The sequence below is a fragment of the Myodes glareolus genome, chromosome 15, assembly GCF_982192425.1.
Source record: "Myodes glareolus chromosome 15, mMyoGla1.1, whole genome shotgun sequence".
In the NCBI taxonomy this organism is placed as follows: domain Eukaryota; kingdom Metazoa; phylum Chordata; class Mammalia; order Rodentia; family Cricetidae; genus Myodes; species Myodes glareolus.
The window spans coordinates 32,409,281-32,435,618 of NC_142040.1; the positions used below are offsets into that span (position 1 = coordinate 32,409,281).

At 39.7% G+C, this 26,338-nt stretch overlaps 1 protein-coding gene across 7 annotated transcripts in view; it reads right to left on the reverse strand.

The window, feature by feature from the left end:
- Rnf180 (ring finger protein 180) overlaps nucleotides 1-26,338 on the reverse strand; it is a 170,932-nt gene that overhangs the window by 109,707 nt on the left and 34,887 nt on the right. For 4 of the 7 annotated variants that reach the window (XM_085676747.2, XM_085676748.2, XM_085676749.2 and 1 more), the window contains exons 3-6: nucleotides 15,526-15,621; nucleotides 13,019-13,978; nucleotides 10,871-10,906; nucleotides 4,821-4,925 (exon numbers count right to left, since the gene is read on the reverse strand). In XM_085676747.2, the coding sequence (XP_085532873.2) occupies nucleotides 4,821-4,925; nucleotides 10,871-10,906; nucleotides 13,019-13,978; nucleotides 15,526-15,621 (1,197 nt within the window). Of the gene's footprint in view, nucleotides 1-3,946; nucleotides 4,091-4,820; nucleotides 4,926-10,870; nucleotides 10,907-13,018; nucleotides 13,979-15,525; nucleotides 15,622-26,338 lie in introns of those variants that run through there. The other 3 variants (XM_085676751.2, XM_085676750.2, XM_048442963.3) reach the window with 3 other exon arrangements.

Sequence of the window (26,338 nt, forward strand, 5' to 3'; positions counted from 1 at the left end):
AGCTTTCTACATAGCAACCCAGAATGTCAGTCAGGGATAATTACTCTCCTAAATTTGGCATTTAAATGACTTATTTTTACGTTTATTTCTTCAGGGTTTTTTTCCAGTCTGTATAACATTGTTATATTCCTTTCGAGATTAATTAAGATTAAAAGATTAAAATTAACTTTAAAATATGACTTTGTGTAGGGTAGTGGTGGTGCACACCTTTCGTCCCAGCCCTTGGGAGGTAGAGGCAGGTGGATCTCTGTGAGAGTTCAAGTAGTTCAAGGCCAGCCTGGTTTACAGAACTGGTTGAAGAACAGCAAGGACTACACGGAAAAACCCTGTCTTGAAAATCAAAAAGACAAAAAAAGAGAAAGAGAGAAAAATAGACCAGTGTTAAAAATTAAACGCGGGTGAGATCAATTAGAGTTGATACACTGAGCCGACGTGAGGCTCCCAGGCACGAGGACAGTGAGGGGTCACAGTAGTTGTTACTGCATTGCCTTCACAAGTGAGAAGAGTGGGCAGGACTGCCCGCCCAGCACAGACACAGTTTAGTCTGAAGGAGACAGTGCTGCATTATCATCAAGTGGTCGTGCATTTAAAAGGTGTTCCACAGCCACACCACCGGAAGGCACCCAATCATTCTAAAGGATGTAAGGTCCAGTGGGGGAGACACTCAAGGGGGCATACTTTTGCCGTGGCTGATTTGGTCGATGAAGACATAGAATGGAAACACAGGGCAGTGTATCCAGAGCCATCCAAGGTCAAAGGAACTGAAGCCATAAGCTTCTCCTGCTCATTAAACAAAGCACAAAGCTCCAGTTTTAGGGGCTCACTGGCTAGCCTTACAAATAATCTAGAGTCTTAGTCTGTTCGTGGCTATCAAAGTAGCCAAGACTGCATGATTTATAAAGAATAAATAGTTATTCCCCACAATTCTAGAGGGTGGGAGATCCAGGATCAAGGTCCCAGCATGTGAACTGCTAAGGGCCTCCTGGCTTCCATCCTCACCTGGCAGAAAGTCGGAGGTTGAGAAAGCAAGCTAACCAAATATTGAGAGAAAAAATTACATGTGTGTGTTTTCTTTTTTTGCTTCCTGCATTTAAAAAAATTTTTATTTTTGAGCTTATATAATTTCATTACATTTCTCCCTTTCCTTTTCTACCTACCTCCAAACATTCTCCCTGCTCTCCTTCAGGTTCACGGCCTCTGTTTTCACTAACTGTTATTGCATGAATATGTGTATTTGTATTCATAGACATATTCCTAGACAGAACCTGTTGAGTCCTGTGATATTACTTGTATGTATGGTTTCAGAGCTGGCTGCGCACTGGCAACCAACTGGTGTGCGCTTCCCAGGGGAGCACCACCTCTCCTGCTCCCAGCTTTCCTCAACTGCCTGTACTTTTTGTGTGGGGTTGAGGTCTCATGGGCTTTTCGCCATCAGTTTGGCAAGTTCATTGGTATCCTATTTGTTCAGCTCACATTTGGATGGTTATATTTGGGAAAAAAATATTTTTAAAACCAGAGTCTAGATGTGTACCCCTGGCTACCCTGGTGCTTTCTATGTAAACCAGGCTGGCTTCACGTGTGGAAAATCCTCTTGCCTCAGCCTTCTGACATTCAGGATTACTGGAGTGAGCCACCAGGCCTGGTTCAAATGTCTCACTCCCAAGAATAGTTAAGTGACATAAATTGAACTCCAAAGGTTTAAAAGGGAATAAAAATCTTTCAAGTTGAGTGCATAAGAATGGACGCGTAGACAGTGGTGTCAGGGAGAAGCTGAGGAAATAAATATGATCAAAATACATTATATGAAATTCTCAAAGAAGTAACAAAATGTTATTTTTATTATGAAAATGCTCTTTTATAAGGACTGTAGCCTCATGCAAGAAGCTCTCATGGCCTAGCCTCCTGCTAAGGTCTAACTTCTCCCATCGCCTCAGTGGCAACAGCTGAGTTCTGGAGAGGGCCCTTTGCACATCAGCAACTGGGAGGAGCATGCACATCTCTGAGGTTTTTGTTTCACAGCCCAAATTCTGGATGGTGCTCACTTTGACAACCCTGCCATTCTGAGAACTCTGGTGATCTAACAGTTCACATAAATCAGCCCACACAGTCAATGCCTCTGCAGTGCCTACAGTACGGCTTAGAACATGCCCGCCGATAATGTCCTCACTCACTACACTCACCTACTGCCTCCTGCTCTGAATCTAAACTCAGCCTCTCAATGTCAAGTGGGGAAGGCAGCCCAAGTACTTCAAATAAATATTGATACTGTTTTTTAATACACACACAATCTGGGCCAACTGAAACATAATCTCTACAGTAAAGGTAACTGGTAATTTCTAAGGCTACTAATGGAAATCTAGCTTGATTCCAGGGTTAAAAACCACTGCCAGTTTCTTCCCTTAAGTCATTCACCATACCTGAAGCATGAGATACATGATTTACTAGTTCAGTTCATCCAGTGGGCATCCATTTGCCAATCGCCAGCTGTAAAGCTGGGCACAGTGCCTCTGAGAGCAGTCCAGCAGCTACGTGGCACCTACAGACCAAACATGCTTCTCCCAAATGAATCACAATTCATCAGCCAATCGGCTCCTCCCTTTTCTCTGTAATTAACTTTCTTACGTTTGCACATTTCCCCACACCTCGCTTCTTTCAGACAGCCTTGGTATTTCACTGATATGTGTTCTTGGAGTTTCAGCTACATCCTAAGGCCTTGGGCAAAGCTATATAAGCAAACTATCAGTCATAATGGTCTGTATATCTTCCCCATTGCCTCAGAGGTTCCAGGGGGAAGGATGGTATTGTAATTATCATTGCAGCCTCCATACCGAGAACTGTTTCCAGCAGAGCAAACTATGAGCATTATTATTGAAAGGGCGGGAGAGATGAGTGAAGAATAGAGGTGGAGAATGATAAAATGCTTTCTTCAGGCCAGGCGTGGTGCACATACCATTAATCCCAACAAAGGCAGGTGGATTTCTATGAGTGCAATGGCGGTCCCCTATACATAGCTCAGGCTAGCCCAGGGGAGAGGAGAGGGGAGGGAGAAAAAGATGAAATGGGTGGTGAAAAGCACAGGAAAGCCTTTTAATTTTATTTGTTTAGCTGTGTCTGCTCATGCCTTGGCACACATGTGGAGGTCGGAGGACAGCCGCTGGAGTCAGTTCACCCCTCCTCCCTGTTGTGTCTGCAGGGCAGAACTCAGTCAACAGGCTCAGTGTGCTGTCTTTACCCACTGGGCTAGCTCATCACTTTTAGTTGGGGAATGGGTTTGTAGAGTTTATCTAAGTTCTTTAAACCTCAGTTTTTCTAGCTCAAGAACATGGTAACCAAAATTAGCTCATAAAATGGTGACAGAATTAAATGAACTAAAAGCACTCAAGAAGTGTTTATATATTCTGCTATAAAGCAGGTGAAGGGCAGTTCCTTATTCCTGGAAATTGTGTTTATTATTATTATTACTATTATTATTATTTAGCAGTATGTGTTTTTGTAGTGAGTTAAGGACCTCAAAATGTGGAGAGTCTCTCTGGATGATCTAAATGTTCCCACCATAAAGTCAGGGCTATTAAAGTGTCAGAAAGTGGGCTGGACAGATGGCTCAGCAGTAAAGAGCGAGACTGCTCTTCTGGAGGACCAGAGTTCGGTTCCCAGCACCCAAGTCAGCCAACTCATGTCTGCATGTAACTCTGGCTCCAGGGGATGCAACACCCTCCTCTGATCTGTGGATACCCTCACACATGTGACAGACAGATGCACATACACATACATACATTTAACCATTTTAATTTTAAAAAAAAGTCTACAAAAAGGTGCACATAAACAACTAAAGAATGCAGCACCACTGTTGCTAGATGGAACACAAGCCAATGAATAAAAACGTAGTTGCTCTGACAAGCAAGGAAGAGGCTGTACCCCAGAACCCCGCCAATACCTTGACTTCAGCAACCAAAGGCCCATTTCAGTCCGCGAGCTTGCGCACCATCAGATGACAGAATCGTGTTGTCTTAGGCTGCCACATTTGTGGGGATAACTGAGAGCAGCAATGGGAAGTGGATGTAAGCATCTGCCAGTGAGCACTTTCTCCTCTCTGTTGGAAAGCACTTCAGAGTCAACATCAACAGATATGCATCACGAGAGTACATATTTGTGTAAGGAAGGAGAAACACATTTTCTACCTGGGAACTTCATCGGAAACTCTATAGGCAAGTAGCAATTAACATGGCAGGCCTATATGCACATGCATTTATAAGGTTAGCCTTGTTTGGTACGCAAGAGCTTGGAGGTTGAATTTGGGGCGGGGGGGCTCCCAGCATACTGGTTGGTAAGAGTAGCATTAATGTTCCTTAACTGTGATTTATGCTGAACACTTTCTACCACTTGGGAATCTGAAACTTTTGTGAGCTAAACGGAAGTTTATGCTTTCCCATGAAGACCTCAGATGCTAAGGCTATGAACTTGCCTGGAGTACAGTATTTCATTTGTATTTTAATAAATAAAGCTTGCCTGAAGTCCAGAGACTAAAACAGCCAACACTGGTCAGTATTATGGACCAGGCAGTGGTGACACACACCTTTTATCCCAGCAGCCACACTAGTTTGCCATAGAAACTGGAGGGTAGTGGTGCACGCCTTTAATCCCAGCACTAGAGAGTAATATAAGACCGGAGGGGACAGTCTCACTCTACCATTTGGGAGTTTGAAGCTTTCGTATGAGCTAAACGGAAGGTGTCTACATGTCTACTCTCCTACGAAGGCCTCGGGAGCTGAGGCTATGATCTGACCTGGAGCACACAGTACTGCAGACCTGTCACAGCTTACCCTGGGGAAGGAAGCACGTCCCAAGCCTCTCAGTGAGCAAAAGTTTTTGAGAGCTGTGCCTGGCAGTCTGAAGACTTCTGCCCAGCTACTCGTTTCCTTTCTTCTCTGTACAACAGACAGAAAACTACAACCAATCAAAATGCAGAGTTGTAGAACCCTATCCCAACACACCCAACTACACTACAACTCCTTGACCTAAAGCTCAGGGATCACTGTGGAAGAGGAGGCAGAAAGATTCTAAGAGTCAGAGGATCAGGGAATTTGCTCTGAGGTTGTGTCTCCTGGGATTGCTGGAAGCTACACCCTTTCTTTGTATATGTTTTATTGTAATGAAACATAGTTGTGATATGTCAAGTTTTTATTTCATTTTGGTAAATTACTGAGTTGGGATGTGGAACCTAAGATATAACCATTATTCTAGTCTGGCCCTGGAGAAAATATTAAACCAATCCCAGGTAAGGGATATAGAGAACTTTTCTAGGTTATTAAAAAAAGGGGAAGATACAGAAGCCATTGCATCCAAAAGCATGTAACAAGACATGACTAAATGTGATGTCTTGGATGAGGGCTGGGATTAAAAAAAAATAAGAGGAAACTAAGCAAGCCTGAATTAAGTGTGATTTCAATTAATTATGAGTAGTATATAATATGAATAGTATATGCAATTGTGTATTAAAAATAAAGTAACTTTTTATATTATCTTCAAACTTTTTACACAAACATAAATATCCTCAGAGTAAAAAGTCAATCGATATTTTAGAAATTCCTGAGCATGTGTCATATACGAGGTATTTGCAAAGCATTAGAGATTTTAGATCTGTGCCATTATTTAAAGTAAAGGCATCAACTCTTCGCAACCTCTACAAAACAAAGACAATCTTGAAATAGGAATAGGTAAAGAAATAAAACTTAAAGAAATACCAACCTATTGAGAATCTAAATGCTTTTGCATTCACAAATGAAGAGAGTGGCAAGCTTGAACCGAAATAACAATCGGACACAAAGAAGTCTTAATTTGACAAAAATGAATATTGGTCTGCCCTAATACACTAATACACGATTGGTGATCATGATGCTTATTAACTTTATTAGTTTTACTTTTTACTTAAAGACTTCATTAATATGCTTCTGTATTAATAATACCATCAATGATCTGTGTCATCAAATTAAACCTGATACCTTTTCACTGCAGAAAATGAATATAGCATAATTCCTCATTAATAGACTATTATAAAAATTGTAACACTCAACCAAATATATATCTGATTTGAAGATGATAAATTTAATAATAAAAGATTAAATTGACTTAGGAATCCAAAAATCTCAAAATGATGCCTATGAGCAAATATATGAAAACAAAGCAGGGTCTTTGTGATAGGTACATACGGTGTGTTCTACATAAGCCTGAGCAAGCAGGTTTTTAATATGATTTATTAACTCTAGTTTCTACAGTGTGTTAGTCACATCCTTTATAAAACAACGATTAATCTGAACTCATTTAGATTGATAAGAAAGACGTATGAGAATTACCGCAGTAACTAAGTGGTATTTTGTAATCATCATATACATGCATACATAATTATTTTAGGGTTTTATGCACAATACCTCCATAAGACATAAGACAAACTATTTGTACATAGTTTCCTGTGGCTTCTAAAGAAAGATTTTCTTGATTACTTTGAAATTGGTCCAGAACGGCATAGTGGAACAAAACCTTTTCAGCTCAGATAGAATGGCATAGCAATATTATGTAGTTCAAACATAGTAACTCTGACTTTTTGTAGATTTCTTCAAAATGTTGATTTTTTTTCTTTTAATGAAAATTTTTTTGACACAATATATCCTGTCCTTCTCTCCACCTCCATTCTCATTCAGATCCATCCCTGCTGTCGTCTCTCCTTAGAAAGTAAACAGGCATATAAGGGATAGTGAATAATAAAATAAAATATTACAAGATTAAAAACAAAGAAATCAGAATAGTACAAAATACAAACAAACAAACAGAAGGACAAGGGCCCAAGAAAAGCTGTAAGACACAGAGGCACAGACACCTACTGGCTCTCACACTCAGGCATCCCATGAAACAACTAAACTAGAAGACATAACACATATGGAAATGACCTGTTGAGGAAAACAAACAAAGAAAGAAAGAAATAGGGGGAAAACAAAAACAAGCAAGCGAACAAAAACAGCTCTCACAGGACATTATGAGATAAAGAACAGCCTAAGATGCCACTGAGTTTTTTGCCTGTTGGTCTTCTACTTCAGGGCATATGGCCTGCTCTTAAGAGTAGTTTGTTTTCCCAGTGAGACTCCCTTGGAGGAAAAGAAATTTTCATTTGCAAGTGGTTATCAATTGAAGATAACAATGCTGATATTCTTCACTTTGTAGTTTTACTTCCCAATCAGCAAACTATGTGGGTCAAAAAAATCAAATGATATTAGAAAGTAGATTGAATAAAATAATTAAATAGTATTTAAAATTAAATTAAAGGTAAAAGTAGATAATTAAAATAATGCAACATAATAAAATATATAATATACAATTAATGTAGTAATACAAGGAAATGACATTAGATGCTTAATAGTTGAAAAAAGAAAGGTGTCAAACCAGTAACTTACTATTGTTTAGAAATTTAGAAAAGATGAACAAAATTTTAAAAAATAAATAATAAACATCAGAAAGTTTTGAAAAAATAAAAACATTAAAAAGCAAAGAGCTGCTTTTTTAAGAAGAATAAAATTAATGAGTATTTATTAGAAGAGAAAGAAATGGTAGAGAGAGAGAAGAGTGTCAGATCCAGGTGGAAAACTGGATACCCAACAGACAAGGACAGCACTGACTGATCCTACCATTTAATTGTGGCAACTTACCTCCTTGAAAACAAACTACTGAACCTAACCCCAAATAGATAACCCAAACCATTGTTAAAAATCCTTCTATCAAAGCAATATTTAGAACGAAGGTGGTTTTATTATAAATATTTGGGAAAAAATAAATTAATTCCCTACAGTATTTTTCAGAATATAGAAAAGTAGAAAACTAACTCATTTCAAAATAGCATCATTACCTCAAAAATAAACCAGACAGTAACCAAAGTAAAGCACAGCACAGAAAACTTTAGACTTTTAACTTTTATAAGCAGAGACCAAATTATCTCAAAACATTATTAACAAATCACTCTAAACGTAGAGAAAGATACAACATAATACCAAAAGTAAAGTTCACTGTGGGAATGTGAGACCTGCTCCATAACTGATAATTAATACCAACACTGAAGATATCCGATCATGAGATTAATACAGAGAGCTTCTGATGAAAGTCTACATCTATTTATGGTGACGCTTTCTCCACCCTGTAGGAACCTTAGAGAGAACATACACAAAAATATCTAGATATATAACACCTCACATTTAAAGAAAAATGACCACGTGCTTTCCAGCTAACTTCAAGAAACAGACAAGGGTGTCTCTCCTCCTTCTTCTAGTCAGCATTAACCTGGGGTTCCACCAAGGGAATGGGGAAGAGAGAGATTCACCAGGTTGGAAGGGAGAAGTAGAGCTGCTTTTATCTGTGGACCAAATGTGTGGCTTCAATAAGAATAGCCCCCACAGGCTCATATATTTGAGCTTGAGAGGGATTAGGAGGTGTGGCCTTGTTAGAGGAAGTGTGTCACCGGGGGTGGACCTTGAGGTTTCAAATGCTCAAATCAAGCCCAGTGTCTCTCTCTTCCTGCTGCCTGTTAATCTGAATGTGGAATGCTCATCTTCCTCCCCAGTACCATGTCTGCCTGTATTCTTGTTGCCGTAGTCAAGGTGTTTCTTCACCACAATAGCATACTGAGCAAGTTATAAATAATCATCTAAGTAGAAAGTACCAGTTTGGGCATCTACCAGAAGCACAGAAGAGTGGACTAGCATTCCTAACAGGTGACAGCGGAAGAGCACAGCACACCAGATCAACATAGAGCACTGTGTTTCTGCACATTGTAACTAATAACCAGAAAGCGACAATTAAAAAATCTATAATCTCTATAAGTAGAATTAAGACATGAATTATTTAAGGATAAATTTGACAAGAGATATCAATTTTACCTATACTTACTGAATTCCAAGACAAAGGCAAAACCAAAATAGTATTAATCACTAAAAATATAAATTTAAATAAAAATACAAAATAACTTTTGCTTAAAAGACAGAGGACCCAGGTACAAATCTAACTAACTGTTTATATGATCTGAGTGCTAAAACCTGTAAACACTAATGAAAACTTAAACATCTGTGTGTGGGAGGAAAGGTTTATTATGTTCACGGACGAGGACAGTCGCAGTAAACACTTCACAGCTCTGCAAACTGACCTCTAGATGTGCACAAGTCTCAAGTCCCAACAGATTTTTTTGTAAAGTTTCATCCTAAATTTCCTGTGTGAAACCACAGGAATCAAATTTTCAAAAGGAATAACAAAGTTGGTAGAATCACAGAATCTTGCTTTATGGTCACCTTTGGAGATCTAATAGAAAAGGGCCTACTTTCTCAGGACAGAGATTAAGAGGAAATCAACAAACAGGAAGTCATATGAACGTCCAACTGATTTTCAATAAACCACAAAAATATTTTCATGGAGAAAGGATGGTGCTTTCAACAAATGATGCAGAAACAATTGCATACCACCATTAAAAACAACACTTTGACTTAAACCTCATATTTGATTTTTTAAAATGTCAGTTCAACAAAAATCAAAATTCTCTATATGAGCATAAATCTTTCAGGAAAAACAATTAGGAAAAAAATCTTTATAACCTAAAGTCATCTAGAGTTTTTAAATATGCTCTTGTACCAAAACCCAGAGCAATTAAAAACTGTATTTGAGAAGTTCAACTTCAAAACATTGAGTTTGCTTTCCAGGGAAATATTGTAACAGGAATAAAAGGGATAAACAGGGTGGGCAGGATAAAATATGCAATAAATTTCACATCCCTTGTAGGATTTGTAGTCAAATACATGAAGAATTCTTAAAACTGAACGGGAAAGAAATAATCAAATCAAAATATATATATAAAAGCTAGAAATGCCCTTTTTATTCTTGGCAGCCCCATCTCCACCAGAGACCAGAGATGCCTGGAGTGTCTGGGGTTCTGATCCACAGTCCTGTTCCTTATGATTTTAGGGTTGCCTCTTTGAAGGGGGAAACGTAGCATTGAAAGAGCAGGAAGACCAAATTCTTTCTCCTTAAGAGAATAGACTTTTCTGGCCTGGCCAGATCAATTTCATGTCCAGGGACCACCCACAGGCAAGAGGATCTGTCCCTAGGAAGGTAGACTCACCTTAAACCCTGCCAAAATGATGGGTGGAATAATTATTCCTTTAATGAGATACTCTCCATATCGACCCCAGCACAGTCTGTTCTAGAACCAGAGACAGGCAGCTTCCAAAAGACTTGCCAGATTTTCTGAATTACTCAGAAAAAACGGGAAAACTTAAATTCCTTTCTTTGTCTATCTCTTTTCTAAGGATGGCTTCCCTAACACTTTCAGCCTTCCCTTCTCTCTTTCATTTTTCTCATCTTGACAGGGCTGAAATTTACAACTCACCTATCCACAAGTGTTTTTCTTTTAAACTCTTGTAAAACTGTCCTCAAGTGTAGAGAGGAGTGCACAAAAAATGTGGACACACTTGAAGAAGAGGAGAAGAGGACACTCAAGGTTTTTTTTTCTTTTTAATAGAATTACTAAAAATTGACTGTGGTTTCTCTCTGATAGCAATCTTATATCTTCAAAGTAAGAATTTTAGGACTATAGTCATACTATTAGTCATTTCTAACATGGTTTATAAGTAAAAACTAAGCACATGAAATTAAGGGTATGAGCTTTCAAATTAAAGTCTGACACTAGCACGCATATATTCGAATGACTGAAACAGAAAGAATTAAAGAATGCTTGCTGTTGGCCTTCAAGAATGCACTGAGTGAGAGATTTCATCATTTGCTTTGTGGAATGCACAGTGGACAGCCACTATGGAAATAATTTCACAGTTACTAAATACATACTTACCATATGATCCAGCAACCCCACTCCTGTGTATTTACCCTAGAAAAATAAAAAAATAGCAGATTTTCCCAAAATTATGTACATGAATGATTATCACATGATATCACATGAATGATAATAACTGCTAACACCAGAGACAATCTACTCATCTTTTTCTGCTGGAGAAATCATGATTCATTTACAGAACGGAATACTATTGAGCAGTAAAAAGAACATAATATATTTATAGATTTGTGCAGTAAATAGATAAATATCATCAAGTTTGTTTAGTAAACAATATCAGTCTCTAGAGTACACGTTTTATGTTTCTATTTCTAAAGCATTATTTCATAGCATTATAAGTAAAAAAATAAATAAAGGAATGGAAAACAGATTAGTGATCCTCAGCGGTTGATTAAGGATAAACAAAGCATGACTTAAAGGCATGCAGGGCAAGGGATTCCTCTGTATCCCCTGTCTGGGCACGAGATAAACCTATACATGTATTTATAAGAGTATATGCCAGGAGTAAATATATTTTAACATGTGACAATTAAGAAAAAAGGGATTATGTTTGATTGGAAAGAGGTTTGGTGGTTGAATACAGAACAGTGCCATGTCTTCCCCAAAGAAGACAATCAATCATTGTTGAGTAGAGCAATAATTCTACTCAATTGGCTGTAACTTCTCTTCTGATAGCAATCTTGTATCTTCAAACTTTAAGCATTTTAATAAAATATTATTTCTAAGATATGAACTGTGAAAGGTCTCTAGCTTAAACAAAACTTCATTTAAAATGTCATGTGGTAGAAATGTAGTATTCTTAACCAATTATTTGAAACTCTAACAAATATCATTAATAAGATCTTCACAATAAAAAAAACTAAAACACTGGTGAGAAAAACTGAAGATGACAAAAAATAGGTGGGAAGACATTGTGTTCACAGACCGGGGGAGTGTGCCTGTACTACCTACATGGCAAGACATTGTGTTCACAGACTGGGGAGTGATCTGCAAGAATGCCTGCATACCTACAGCCAACCACTACACCTCCAACTGACTTACGTATAATGGACTTCTCCACCAATATTGTCATAGCTTCACAGAACTTTACCATAAGTGACAATGCAAAAAAATATTCATTTCTATAGCATATACTTTGCTATTACATTATACTATTGGTCTACAAATAACCTAACTAGAATGTGATTACTAGCAACAAGTCAAAATTGCAACATATAATTCCTGTAATTATACTCTGTAACTAAAGAAGAAAATCCTGATAATCCAGCTGAAGTATTCACTGAAGTAATTTTATTTTATTGAGTCTATGGATAAGATCATAAGTTATAATGAGTTCACCTGACAAAAATACAAAGCAGGTTCAGCTTTGAATTAATGCTTAGGATATTGTTGATATAGTATATTCTAATAAGAACTAACATCCATTACTAATAAGCAAGTTATCAATGTGATCGACAAAAAATTGTTTTACATGGAAATACACTGGCTCTCAAACTTTCAGACTCATAGCTTGTCCTCCACTGACTTTTTTGGCCTCCTCAGTAAACAAATCTTATTGTCTCCTTTCATTTACACAACCATGAAAACACTGGAGGGGGCACACAAGTAGTTCAAAGATTAGGGAATCAAACTCTGCTACAAAATGTCAGTCTGAGTAAATTCCCCCTTCAGGTGTGTTTCGACATTCAGCACTTATGCATGTCTGGGCCACACGAGTATGTGACTATAGTTTCTTGAATATTAAATCAGAATAAATGTGAAGAAAAGTGAATGAACTATTACCAGGTTAGACTTGAAAAGACATTATTTTTTAGTAAGTCAGCCTGAAATAAAACCATAGCAAAACCTATGTAAACATGGAATAGATTTAAAGTACTATGACAAATCATCCAATCTCATTATAAGGTGAGTTGTCCTCTAATGTATTAGCAGAATTAGGGAAAATTGCAAAAGGGGCTTTCTCTGAACATACATGAAGCACAGGAGCCAAAGACAGGAAGGCTGCATAATTCCTAAGTGCACATGCCATCTCAGAACTTAAAGCTCAGAATTTACAATACAGCTATCCAAATTTACCTCTGTTCTGCAAGCCCCAGGACTTACAATACTGTTTTAATTTTTGCTCAACTCAGATTTTAAAGCACTGACCTGCTTCTGTAGCCATCTTTCATGCCTCCTCCGTTGCCTTCTTAGAGTCCTCAACTTGCTCCTCTCTCTGCTATTCAGTCTGTGGTTAATGGTGCCCAAGGGGAAACTGGCAGAGTGCAGAAAGTCCAGAGGGGAGAGGTGTTCTTCTTGGTCTGAGGCATCCAGCACGCTCCTCCCCGATGAGGGCAGATCCATCAGGAATGTCAGGCTGTTAGCATTAGCGTGATCAGAGTATAGGGAAGAAGCTTCTAGGCCACACTGAAATTCTCTTCCTCTTTGTGCCTGGGTCTCATGGGGAGCCACGGAAAGTCTGTGCAGCAGCAGATTAGGATCAAAACTGGGTGGGTTTTGAAAGGAACAGTCACTTCTACTACACGGCAAAGCCAAGGCCGAGAGGTCAATGGGCTGTGTTTCATTTAGCCTGGGATAGGTAGTAGTCTTACTATGGGTTTCATACAAAGTGGGTAACAAAGGCAGCTTCTCATTGATGTTCAGGTCCAAACTCTGTGACTTTCTATGACAAGCTCTGGAAGAGCGCCTGCCGGCCGCTCGCTGAGGAACAAAAGGCTGGTATTTTGGGTCCGGGGCTTTGAAGAGCAGTTTCTCATTCTTCATCTCAAAATATGTCGCTCGCACCTCCAGGCAGAGGGCTTCTGTTAGTCTTCCGAGGCCGTTATTGTTTCGGGTCATGTTGAAAAGCCTGTGGTTTCTGATTTTGGAGCCGCCACCTGTCGCCAGAGTCTCCTTATCACAACCTGACTGGACTCCGGGATGAGACAAGGATTCGAGCGCCGGCCTCATTAGGTTGCCCGCCGGTGCTGGTTGGTGATCAGTCCGGCTCTTGCAGAGATGTACAGCTGCAAGCTGGCCACAGGAACATTTTGGAGTGCTGACAAAATTAAAGCCCCCTAAGCGGGCCCCACAGAAAGGACAATTCAGTTTCCCAACTGTCCACTGGGCCTACAGGTAGTAAAGGAAATAAAGATAATGCTTTCATTGTCAAGTGACCAAAGAATGAGTTTAAAAGAAAAAAAAAAAGCCGATCACATGAGCATTTTCTGTTACTGAAAAGGCAAGCTTTCTGTTTTCTGATTAGTAGACAGAACAGCGCACGGAAGCAAGCTTTCCAGTAAACAGAGATAAGCAAGCAGCTACAAACTACTGGAATGATAGCATGTTGCAAATCGTGCCTAGAGAACAACCAAGAATTCCTAAAGAAAGTCCCTGAACAATAGGCTGAATAGAGATACACTGTGAACTAATGAAAAGAAAAATACTCCATGGAACCAGGAAGCAAATCAAGTCCACCGAGCTTCATTTGCAAGTGAAATCTCACAGAATGTGTCTGTTCTGATTCACTTCTTGCATGCCAAGCATGGGCTTGGGGGCTGGGGGGATGGACGGACTTTATCATCCAACAGAGGAAAGAGCTCCCTGTGTACAGCCAGGAGGTACTGATCGCCCAGCTCAGCTGGTGGACTTCCATACTCGGATTAGACATAAATGAACGGCTTTAAAAATTGTCAAGGAAGACAGTGGGGCCTCTGGAGGGTTCTAAGGTACTCTGTGAAGATCTGGACACTCAGGAGCGGGACACCAGCAGGCTCCCAGGAAATCCTAATGTAAGCACGGGTTCAAGTTGAGAGCCACCATGTGCCAATTTCTAAACAAACAAACAAACAAACAAAAAAACATAAGCTGCTCGGGTGGGGAAATTTAATTAAAGTTTTCCAAAGGTTAGATCATTTATACATTTCCAAGACAAGTATTTAACAATGTAAAATAAAATACCTGAAACACACTATTAACAAGAAGAGTTCCTTTTCTGACAACATTTCATTAAATAGCACGTATAACAGGACATTTCCATTTTCATCCACCCTGTAAGAGACACCAGGTATTCATCTTATTTTATATGTGTGTATAAATGATGGATGCACAAAGATAATTCACTCGCCAGATACAGCAGAGATTCTAGGTACCACAGATATACTACCTAGCAAAGGATGAAGTTTCCTAGTTTTGTGATGTTTAAAACATTAATAAGAAAAAGGCAAGCTAAATGTCACTATGTTTGAATGGAAGTGTGTATAACTATATATTTGTGTGTCATTACATTCCCATGTATATTTACCAGTGACATGTAACATAGTGTGCATGAGCCTGCATAATATAGGCATATAAAACAGAGGGGGAGAGAAAGGCAGTGAGAAGATGTACCGTGGTGGGCAGCTGACTGGTTGCTAGGCAATGTCTCACTGAAAACAAAGAGCAATGGAAATGGGGAACAAACCAGGTTAGTATCTGTGAGCACATTTAGAGACTAGAAATACCAGGCGCAAAGTCATACAGGAAAGCTGAAATGCTCCAGCAAGAGGAGAGAGGCCAGTGCAATCGAGAGAAACATCACCCATGTGCTTTGAAACACCACATCTAAGTAAAAAGGAACACAAAAGTATTTTGAAGGCTATCTATTCCGAACTCTTCCCAGGAACCAAGAAAGTTACCTTTTGTATTAGGTGGTTTATCCACTCCGGAAGGCTCTCTACATTCATGTGCCAAAGACGACAAGTGCTTGGGGCGTCAACCGACTCATGTTTGTCCTGTTGTGGAAAAATGGATATTAGCAATCATCACTGCAGAATTGATCTCACAATTTCTGTATTAAAGAAAAATGAAAAATAACGACCCCACTTCAAACAGAAATCAGATATGTGTATTGCCTTCTTTCCTTTGTTCTCATCAGCAAAAACGGGGGCCAAGTTATTTCTCTTGCAGGAAATAACTTCTGTGACTCAAACATGGTCAGTGAACGGCACATCTGGTGTCCCATTTTTATTTCTAAGTGTGATTAAATAGTGTTCTTTGTAGAAACTGGCCTCAACCTTCAATCTCTGACTTTATTTGGATTCTAGCTGACCATAAACATGATGGACAAGAAGGGAAACGATGCAGAAGAATCCACATGCTGAAGAAACAGGAGGTCTGTGGTTTTCCTCCTGTCTTTTGTCATGAAGCCATCAAATCACGGGGAAAGATTCCCGGATTCGCTTTAAGGAGGCCAGGAGACTTCCATGTGACAGGTGCCTTCCTTATGCAGGAAAGGAACGCCCTCACCTGTGAGCACATGAAGAATCTCCATGGACAGGGCATGCTAAGCTCCCCTAGGCTGTATACCACAAAAACACATCCCCTGTATAAGGATTAACAAAAATTTAACCAGAGGTCTAAAGCAGCCATGTAGAGTGTGATAAATAACTGAGACATAATGGCTTCCCATCCTGTCAGAGAAATGGTGGGCAGAGCAGGGTGAAGACTTGTGTCTTGATTAGGTATGTGACCTCAGGCCAGTAAATGTATGTCTCTGAAGTTCAGCTTCTCTCCTATAAATTCCTGCTAGGTGACCGGAAGGGATGCAAGGACTCTCCTGGGAACACATCTCGCTCTGAAAGCCCAGGAAAGTGTTGGCTGAGAGGAACACAGAAAGGACAGGCTTCCATGCATACACCACTTCTCAGGGTCAGAGTTGGCACTGAATAGTTCCACAGGTAGCGAATCACAGTGCTTTCTCTCTTTTCCTGTGCAATAACACAACTGTCACTCTGGTCAGGTTAACACAATAACAAACAAGGAGTGCCTACCCACCTACTAGCCAAATCATAGCATATGTGAAAGCAGTGGAGTGACCGTCTCAAAGTGTTTCTCATTAAAATCATCTACCTTAGGATGTGACTCGGAACCAAGATCACCCAGGATAATTTATGCATAATTTCCCAAGCTGAACCCTCTGCGACCCTACAACTTTTCTCTTCTGCCATTAGATCTTAGTAGGTGTGGACAAAACACTGCAGTGTGATTTATTTATACACTGGTTAGATCTATAAGACAGACAGCTCAATTTAATTTCCTTCAGACAAACAAACGAAACAATGACCTGACAATGTAAACTAGAAGGGAAAGGGACATGAGGCATTGCTCCATGTTAGACCACATTTCACTAGTTTTAATGCTGTACACAACAGTAGTTCATGTACTACCAACTACAATCAGTAGTAATACCTGACCAAGGAGCATTCACAGATAGGAAGAGCAAGTGGTCCTTGTGCCCTGTTACACACTTCAGGGAGTGTTCTGTTACAGAGTACAGGGAGTGTGCTGTTACACAGTACAGGGAGTGCGCTGTTACATAGTACAGGGAGTGCTCTGTTACATACTTCAGGGAGTGTTCTATTACACAGTACAGGGAATGTGCTGTTACACACTTCAGAGAGTGCATTGTGTAGATGTGTTCTATCTGCACTTGTGCAAACGAGACAGTGTGTAGATGTGTTCTATCTGCACCCGTGCAAACGAGACAGTGTGTAGATGTGTTCTATCTGTACCTGTGCAAACGAAACAGTGTGTGAATGTGTTCTATCTGCACCCCTGCAAGCGAGACAGTGTGTAGAAGTGTTCTATCTGCACCCGTGCAAGTGAGACAGGACATAGATGTGTTCTATCTGGGAGAAAGATGGACGATAAATACTGTTTGGTAAAAACTAAAGAAATGGTTGCAGAATGTCATGTATCGTATGATAGAGATGGTTACATAAATATGCATTGGTTAGACTAACAGAAATGTTCATTTCAGCACAAAAACTATACTCTAGTAAAAACTGATCAAAACAACTGCAAAAAATGTAAAATTATTCTAAAAGAATAGTGATCAAAACATTTGCAAGATAGGTGTGGTGACTTGTGCCTATAATCCCAGAATTCAGGCGGCAAAAGAAGCAGTACTGAGTCTAAGATTAGACTGGTTCCCAAGAAGACTTAATAAAATTTACATTAATTACTTGATTAAACTTAAAAATAATTTGTTCTCTATCTTCCTCATTAGAGAAAATTAAGCTCACCACTTTGGAGTTAACTATAAATAATTCTGATAGCAAAAAGTAGCTGCTTTGTGAACATGTACATTGGGGAATAAGGAAATATTATTTCCCAGATGAAAATACATAATAATGAACAAAACTTTCTCAGTTTTTAAAAAATATTTGGAGAAATCAGGTTCTCTTGAGGATTCCGTCAAAACTATATTGGAGGCCAAACCTGTAACCAAATTTGCCGGTGGATCTGGGGACCAGGGTAGAAGAGTATCCACTTTGGTGCAGGTCTACACAAGGATGGGCACATGCCAGACAATATACATCTTTTCACTCGAGCCCATTAGGGGCCTAACCTAAACTACCCTTCTGAAAACTTTAGATTTTAAAATTAAAATTTGACAAAAATCTCAGATAATTAAAGCAGGTTTCAGTAGAAGAAAGGAAGATATTTAGGACCTGGATACTGTATTTCCTAGCTTCTATAATGTTAAGAGGTAACGTTTTCTTTCCTCTTTAAGACACCAGATCTCTGGACTGGAGAGATGGCTCAGCAGTGACCAGTAGGTATAGTGCTTCCAGAGGGCTTGAATTTGTCACCTAACATCCATGTTGGACAGCTCACAGCTACCTGTAACTCCAGTTCCAGGGGAGTTGACGGCTTTTAGCCTCAATGGGCATGCACATTCACATGCACGCACTAGCACTCAGACACATACGTACCTATAATTTTTTTTTAATTTAAACACTACTTGGCCATTAGCTCTAACTTTTTATTGGCTAACTCTTACATTTGGCTTAACCCTTCTCCATTAATCTGTGTATTGCCACGTGGCTGTGGCTTAGCAGCAAGATTCTAACCAGCGATCATCTGAGGCGGAGGATCCATAGCTTCTCCAACTCTGCCCTTCTTCCTCCCAGCATTCAGTTCTGTTTTCTCCGCCTACCTAAGTTCTGCCCTATCAAACATGTACCTATAATTAAAAAAATAAAATCCTTGTAGAGTTACTCCATCTCTGTGTTGTTTTATATAATGGGACAAAATAGAACAAGGCTAAAAACTGACACCAGACAAGCATGATGTAGCTATTAACTACATAACCTAGACTGTGTAACTGGAAATGGGTAGAGGCTGGAATGGTTTTGAAGGGCATGCTGGGAGAAGTCTAGACTGCCATGAGTGAACTGGTAGAGAAAAAAGGAGCTGCAGGAAGGTCCAACTCCTACTAGGGATAAGCAGAGGCAATCATACATGGGTAAAAATGTAGGTCTAGGGAAGATTCTGATGAGGTCTCAGGCTGAAATGAGGAGCAAGGAGTAAAGGTTATTGGAAAGATTATTTTTGTAATTTGGGCAAGTTGGTAAAATCCAGCACTGAGGAGTCTGAGGCAGGAGGATAGCACTTGAGGCTAAAATAGCTTCAGAGTGAGCCTGTCTTTTAAAAAATTAAAATCCAAACAAGGACTACCAAAAGCTCTCCTTGAAAATAAAAAATGCCAAAGAATTTGGGTGACCTGAGTCTGGCTTTAGGGAAGATAGAATGCAAGTGTGGCAAACTGGAATATTTTACAGGAAAAAAAAAAGTATGTAAGCAGCAAAGCATTGAAGATGCTGCAAGGCTTCTTCCAACTGCACACGGTGAAAATGCAGTAGAAGGGAAATGACAGACAGGCAAGGAATCTCTAAGGTGGAAGGGCCCAGGGTATGTCTGAAAATTAGCCCTTCTACCCAGCGTCTTCGATTGCCTGACCCTTGCCCTATATTCTCAGTCACAGTGAGAACAGTTGGTTAAAAATTAAGACAAGGCCCCAGGAATGTCAAGAGTCATGCTAGCATAACCACAGACTTGCATAAACAAGCCTCTACAAATCCCCTGTACAAACACCTTGATGTTACCACAAGTTGTAAATTCCTGTAGGACTTAACCTCAAATTGTACAGATTCTTTTTCTTATATCACCCCTGACCCTGCCCTTACACACATACTCTTGTGGCTTTTGCTTAAAAAGGACCTACTCCTTCTTCTCGGGGTCACAGTGTCTGATCTGGAACCTGCCTGTGACCCCAACTTCTTAGAAGTTCTGGTACCCTGTGGTGATGAAATAAAGTTGCCTGTGTGCTGTGGGATAATCCCTCTGTATGTGTGAATATGTGTTCCTCTCACTGCTTAATAAAGAGGCTGTTTTGGCCTAAAGCAAGGAAGAATAAGGCCAGATGGAAATCAAACTGAAAATACAGAGAGGAGAAGGGAGATGAAAGCCAGCCACCAAGGAAGCAAGACATGCTAAGGAACAGGAAAAGAGTCAAAGCCACATGGCAAAATGTAGATTAGACATAGGTTAATTAAAGTTGTAATAGCTAGTTAGTAATAAACCTGAGCAATATAGGTCAAACATTCTGTAATTAATATAAGTTTTTGTGTGATTATTTGGGATCGAGAGGCTAGGACAATAGAAAAATTCCACCTCTGCTTACACCTCTAACTTTGGTGGCCTTGTCCTCAATACCTATATAACTCCGAGACCCAAGAGGTGAGACTAAGAGACTTTTCTAAGGAAAGTGATATGGATAGACAGAAAATGGGCTTTTCTCCGCAGTGCACAGTGAGAGGATGATGCTGAAGGCAGTTCAGAGTTTTCAAAATAAGCTAGGCCCTTGAAGACAAGGTATCCATAAAGGTCCCTCAAATATCAAGGTTTCTGCTGTAGCCAAGTCTTTGCTTCCTGCATTCTGGGGCAAGGGCTCCAGTGGACCCTTGTGCAGCCCAGGTCTGGAAGGTATAAGCTGTAAACTTCGGTGGTATTTGTATACTCAGAATCCAAAAGCTATGCAGCAAGGTTTTCTCCACCTGGATCTCAAAGGATATAGTCAACTGCATGGGAGCATTCCAAGAACTTGGCATGGGGAAGGAGTCTTTGTAGACTGAATCTATGGGAGTTAGGCCAATCTTGAGACCGCAGACACAAATATAGAATGCTGTTAGCACAGAACTCCAGGAGAGCTGCAGACAGGAAGGCTCCAATCCCTAAGAGCTGGTGTTCTGGTAAACACATCAGGGCAGGGGGCCAGAGGTTTCTGCATCTATCCCTGCAGGCATGGAGTCACTCAGACAAGCAATCAGAGCAGGACTGCAGGTTTCTGCATCCTCCCCTGCAAGGAAAGATGTCCAAGAAGGTGGTGTTTCCCCTGTAAAATGCAGTATCCTTAGTCCCGCTGGATTCCATACCTACTTGGGACCAGCTGTCTGGTTTTCTCCTTTTCAAATGAGACTACCTTTCCTATGCCTGGCTGGCCATTGTTTTAGAAGCTCAGAGTTTATTCTGATCTCACAGGCTCCCATCTGGAGGAACTTGTCTCATCTACATCTGATTTACATGAGACTGATTTACATGAGACTGGGCTTTACAAGATGGAAGAGGAGCTGGAAGTCTGAGAACTTTGCAGTTAACAGAAATGAATGACTGTACTTTACGCTTGAAAAGAGCATGGATTGAAGTGGGCACAAAAAGCACTGAGGTCCCTATGCTGACCCTTGGCATTCAGCAGTTGGTGCTTTTGGGGGGAGTCCCTGGAAACTTCAGGAGGAATATCAAGAAGAGGTAGGTCCCTGAGGCCATGACTTTTTAAAGGTTCCAGTTGGTCCTCTTCTCTGTCTCCTGTCTGCCACGTTATGAGGAGTATTTGCTGAACACTCCTGCTTGCCTGGCACACGGTGCTGCCTCACTCCAGGCCCAGAGCACAGAGTCCAGTGACCATGGAATGAACGCTCTTAAACGATAAGCAAGTAGTTCTTTGCTCCCAACAAAAAGAATGTTTCAAAGGCAACCAATAATTCAGCTACGAGAGAACAAAACCTATAAAGCAATGAAATTAGGACCACCAAGAACTAATTTAATCTGTGTTGACCTTAGATGTAGGATAGAGAGAAGTTATCTGTAAATACTATTGCCATTGTACATGCTGACTAGGGCTCCTGAGGAGCATGGTATCTATGTGAGATCCTGTAGCCAACTTCTCACAGATGGCAGAGATGACAGAGAAGGAAATTTCAGAGGCTGGAAATAGCTGATCCAGCCCCTTTCAAACACAAGAGTGTTGAGACCTAATGGAGCTAGAGAAGTTCTCCGAGTCGACAGCCCATAAAGTTCACAGAACTGCAGTCAAGAACTGCAGCCCTTTCACATCAGGCTAGTGGGTCACAAGCTAAAAGCACTATGGGCAGAAAACCCTGTAGGTTCTTTCAAATATCTCAAGAAAATACATCTTGAATTTTATTAAGAGAAGCACTTCAAGTCACAATGGGTCCCTACTTTCTCATTCAATAGCAAGCAAACTACATCAAAACCAAGAAAACACATCTGAATCCTTTCCTGACACTCAAAATATAATACAATTATTATAATTTTTTCCATTCCCTGGAAAAAAATTCTAGCATTGTTTAGACACTGATAATTCTAGGCCTTCAAACTTTAATCTAAGAAATCCGTGGTTGTTACTGTTACAGCCCTTGAGTAGCAACTTCCAGCAAGTTCTAGAAAAAACACAAATGGCAACCCAGAGAGGATTTAAAGCATGCACAAGGCTGCACACGGTTATATGCAAGCATTAGCTATGGGCCATGAACATCTGCACATTTTGGAACTTGTGTAGGGTCCGGAAATTAATCCTTGAGAGATATGAAAGACGACTGTTATTTTATTTCCTATGCATCCCCCAAACTGAAGTTTAGCCTTATTTTGTTCATGTTGGAAATTCTTAATCTAAATGCTGAAGTAGGGGTCTTTCTTTCTGTAGGTCCTAAGTGCAGATCTCACTGAGTGGTAAACTGCATGGAATGGGAATGATGTAGGAGTCATCACACCCTCCGATCACGTGACGGTGACTGCATTACTGGGGACATGTCCACCTGCTTGGCATCAGCTTTCCAACACTCAGTGTAATCTTGATGAACTCCAGTCACTCTGGCTTGCCAGTTTTTTTTTTCTGTACTGTTAGAAAGTCTTCATTTAAAAATTGAAATTATTAACATCAGTATTGCTTCTATATGGTCATGCTCCACCAGATCAAGTTTTAATCTGTTTATAAAAGATTCTGGGAAATGACTGGGAAGTCGCACAATAAAAGGCAGCACCATAGTTTCCCCTAAATACTTTGCCTTTGAAACAAAATGAAAGTATGGAGAACAGAGGCTTTGGAGAACGGGGTCAACTTTGTAAGACACCCAGGCTCTTCAGCTCTTCCCATTAGAAGGTGATACTTGCACAGATTAGTACAACTAATGAATCATAAGAGCCTCCTACAGATTAAAGCAAATTAGAATTGACAAATAAGGTCATTTTTCCTTTACAGAACCCAGATTCTGCCCTGACTTTACAAGACTGTTTACAGATTAGCAAAAAGGATAAAATGAAAGAAGGAACAAATAAAAATTCCACACTGGTAGAAAGACAAACAGATTACTGACTTTAAAGTGTGGGCCGCACACACTTGGTAAGGAGACGTACTGACATGTCAGAAGCTGTGCTGTGAAGCTCTCGTGTGTCATTCACTACACAGATTTCATTATTTCCTCCACTCTTTTAAACTGACAATATTCGTCACAAGATATTGATCATAATCCTCAGAAACCATTCCCCACTATTAAGTCTTCAGAAGCTTCCTGAATGTTCCTCCATGAGCAAATACCAAAACAGTAGATGTACACAGGTGAAGCTTCTCAGTGCACATTCTTACAATTTTTATTAAGCAGAAAATGCTTACATTATGCCCCAGGAATCGCTTTAAGCATTTTTCCATGTTATAGCTAAGAATGCTAAAACAAGTAAAATTAAGCAACTTTTCAGCAACTTTTCAAGGTCACATACTAATAATAATGCAAGGATTTCCAGCCAGTTAGTTCAGCTTCAGTTTTAAGGCCCTAAGTTTCCAGCTGCTGCCTCCTGCAGCAGATAAATGCTACAGATTCTAGGACCATGCACTAACCTTTATCTCCTGCCCAAGGATTTAAAGCACTGGCATTTTCTCCAACACTCACAAAAAGCAAACCTAAAACTTACTTTTAAATTAGCCAAAATGACCGACTAATGTGTACGGGAGGGTGCATTTGGGGAGGAGGCTCCACTGGCTGCTTCTGCTTTGTGACATCCCAAGGAAATAATTTAAGAACTATTAATAAAACTAAACATGCTTACCAGAACAGTTGCTCTTTCATGTTAGAGAAACAGATCTATGTGTGTGTGAGCGTGTGCCCACATGTGCCCGTGTGTGTGTGCATTCTTATACAACATGGAGGCCGAATGGAGAATGTTTTGAGGTGAGGGAGTAGAATAAAGTGGGGAAAGAGTCGGAAGCATAACGGAGGGGACAAATACAAGAATAAAAGAGTGCTATGTACACGTTTTAATGCCATAATGAAGACCATAACTTGAACTCCAAACTAAATAATAAACCTAAAAGAAGAACCAGAAACAGCCTGGCTAGAGGCATTTAAAGTCTTTTAAACAGCAAACATTTATGTCCTTAGTAATAAGGAAATTAAAGTCTAGAAAAGGCTGCTTCACTAAGATCTGAAACATTATAGTGAGATTGTTTTTATCAAGTGAGATATGAAAGGAGAGAGGAGAAAACAAACAAAAACAACAACAACAAAGACCTAAGCTAATTTCTCACAAAGCTGGCAGGAAGATACACAATGCTTACAAATAAAATAATTTATCCAGGCAGCAGGGGGCACTAGTGCACCTCTCTTGTATTTAGCTTTCTGAGAATGGACCGGCTTCAGTTGTCTATACAGGACATGTATGAGTTTTTATCATTGAATGGGACTTAATTTTGAAAATTTCATTGTATAGTTTCAATGTTTAAACACTGATGATTTAATGCCATTGAAAAATATTCTGAAAGATGTCTACAACTTGGTTTTAAGGTGTAGGCAGTAACATTATCTCATCAAATATATTAAAAATAAGTAACCCACACTGTTTAACTGTTGCTGCTGTGCAGACCCAGGGACAAACTCCGTAGAAGACTATTATTCAGCATTGCTGTTTGTTATTAGTTAAATGTTTAAAGGGTTACTAACTTAAGAGACCCCAAATTCTTTGGACTCTGTCTTTTTTTTTTTTTTTTTGGTGTTGTGGACATGCCACAGAGCCTTTGAACAGGCTGATGCTGAAGGTTTCTGTACTCCGTCCTATACTGCCTTCACTTATTCAGTCCCTGAAGAAGTCTTCTCCTCGCAGATAGACCCAGAACTCTGCAATCTCCCTCTCTTACCAGGCCTAATACTTTTCCTTTTGCCAATTCTATAGATAATACCTGAGCACTTCTTTGATTGACTAATATCTAATATTTCTATGATTAGTAAAAATATTCAATATTAATACCGAAGTTTAAACTATTGATATTTATTATAATGGATCTACAATAATGAAAGAATTATGATTATGTTAATATGGCATACTAATAGTGAGTGATAAATCCTGGAAACAGATAACCCTAGACAGATTTTTCTTTTGCTGATCTTCAAATTACTACAATCAATAAATAAATGCAAATAATAAAGACATAAACAACGTAACTACAAAATGTCTTTGAATCAATAAGCACATTTTAAAAAGTAGTTTCCATTATTAGCTGTCAACAAAATATAAAGTGAATTCTAATGATATGCCAATGCTCACCTGCCTGAAAGAGCAAACCATAAAGATGAAGGTACTAGAACAACCGGGCTTCTCACACCCTGCTGTTGAAGGTGAATGCTCACTTTGGAAGGCTAGTTACAATTTCCTAAAAACCTAAAAGTACATTTCCCCTGTAACTAAGATATTCATCTCCATGTACACATAGAAAAGAATGGCAATAAGAGAAAGACCTTTACACCATTTCCATAGCATAAAACAGCAATAAACATATAGAATCTGAAAGTGGGGTAAGTATAAAGGTCCCTCAGTAGAAAACAATGGTACCTGTCATACTTGCAAATGACTTAGAATTCAAGGAACTGTTGCACACGGCGTGAACTCCTTCAGGCAACAGCCTTTAAGATACCAGCCCACTTGGGCATGGTCTCATGTACTAAATACAGATGTAAAGCAGGCATGGGCCTCTTGGCTGCTGGGTTCTGTTCCAGCTCCCAGCACACACAAAGGACTGTGGAATGCTATCCTTTCTGTGAGTTCACCCCCTATTAAATAAACCTTTATTATACTCCATTCTGGGCTAGTGTGGGATTATTTTTAGTATAAATTGAAACAGATTGGCACCCATGTTGCTAGACTCCATGCCTGCTGAACTACTCACATAGCTAAACTACCCCTCCATAGCTGAGCTATACCTTTGGTACACAGCTACAAACCATTTGTCTGATCCTCCACACAGCGACTTGGCAATTTCCCACTGACCTGCCTGCTTGGCTTGCTCCCACTTATTAAGCAGTTTGCTTTTCTGGTTTTTGC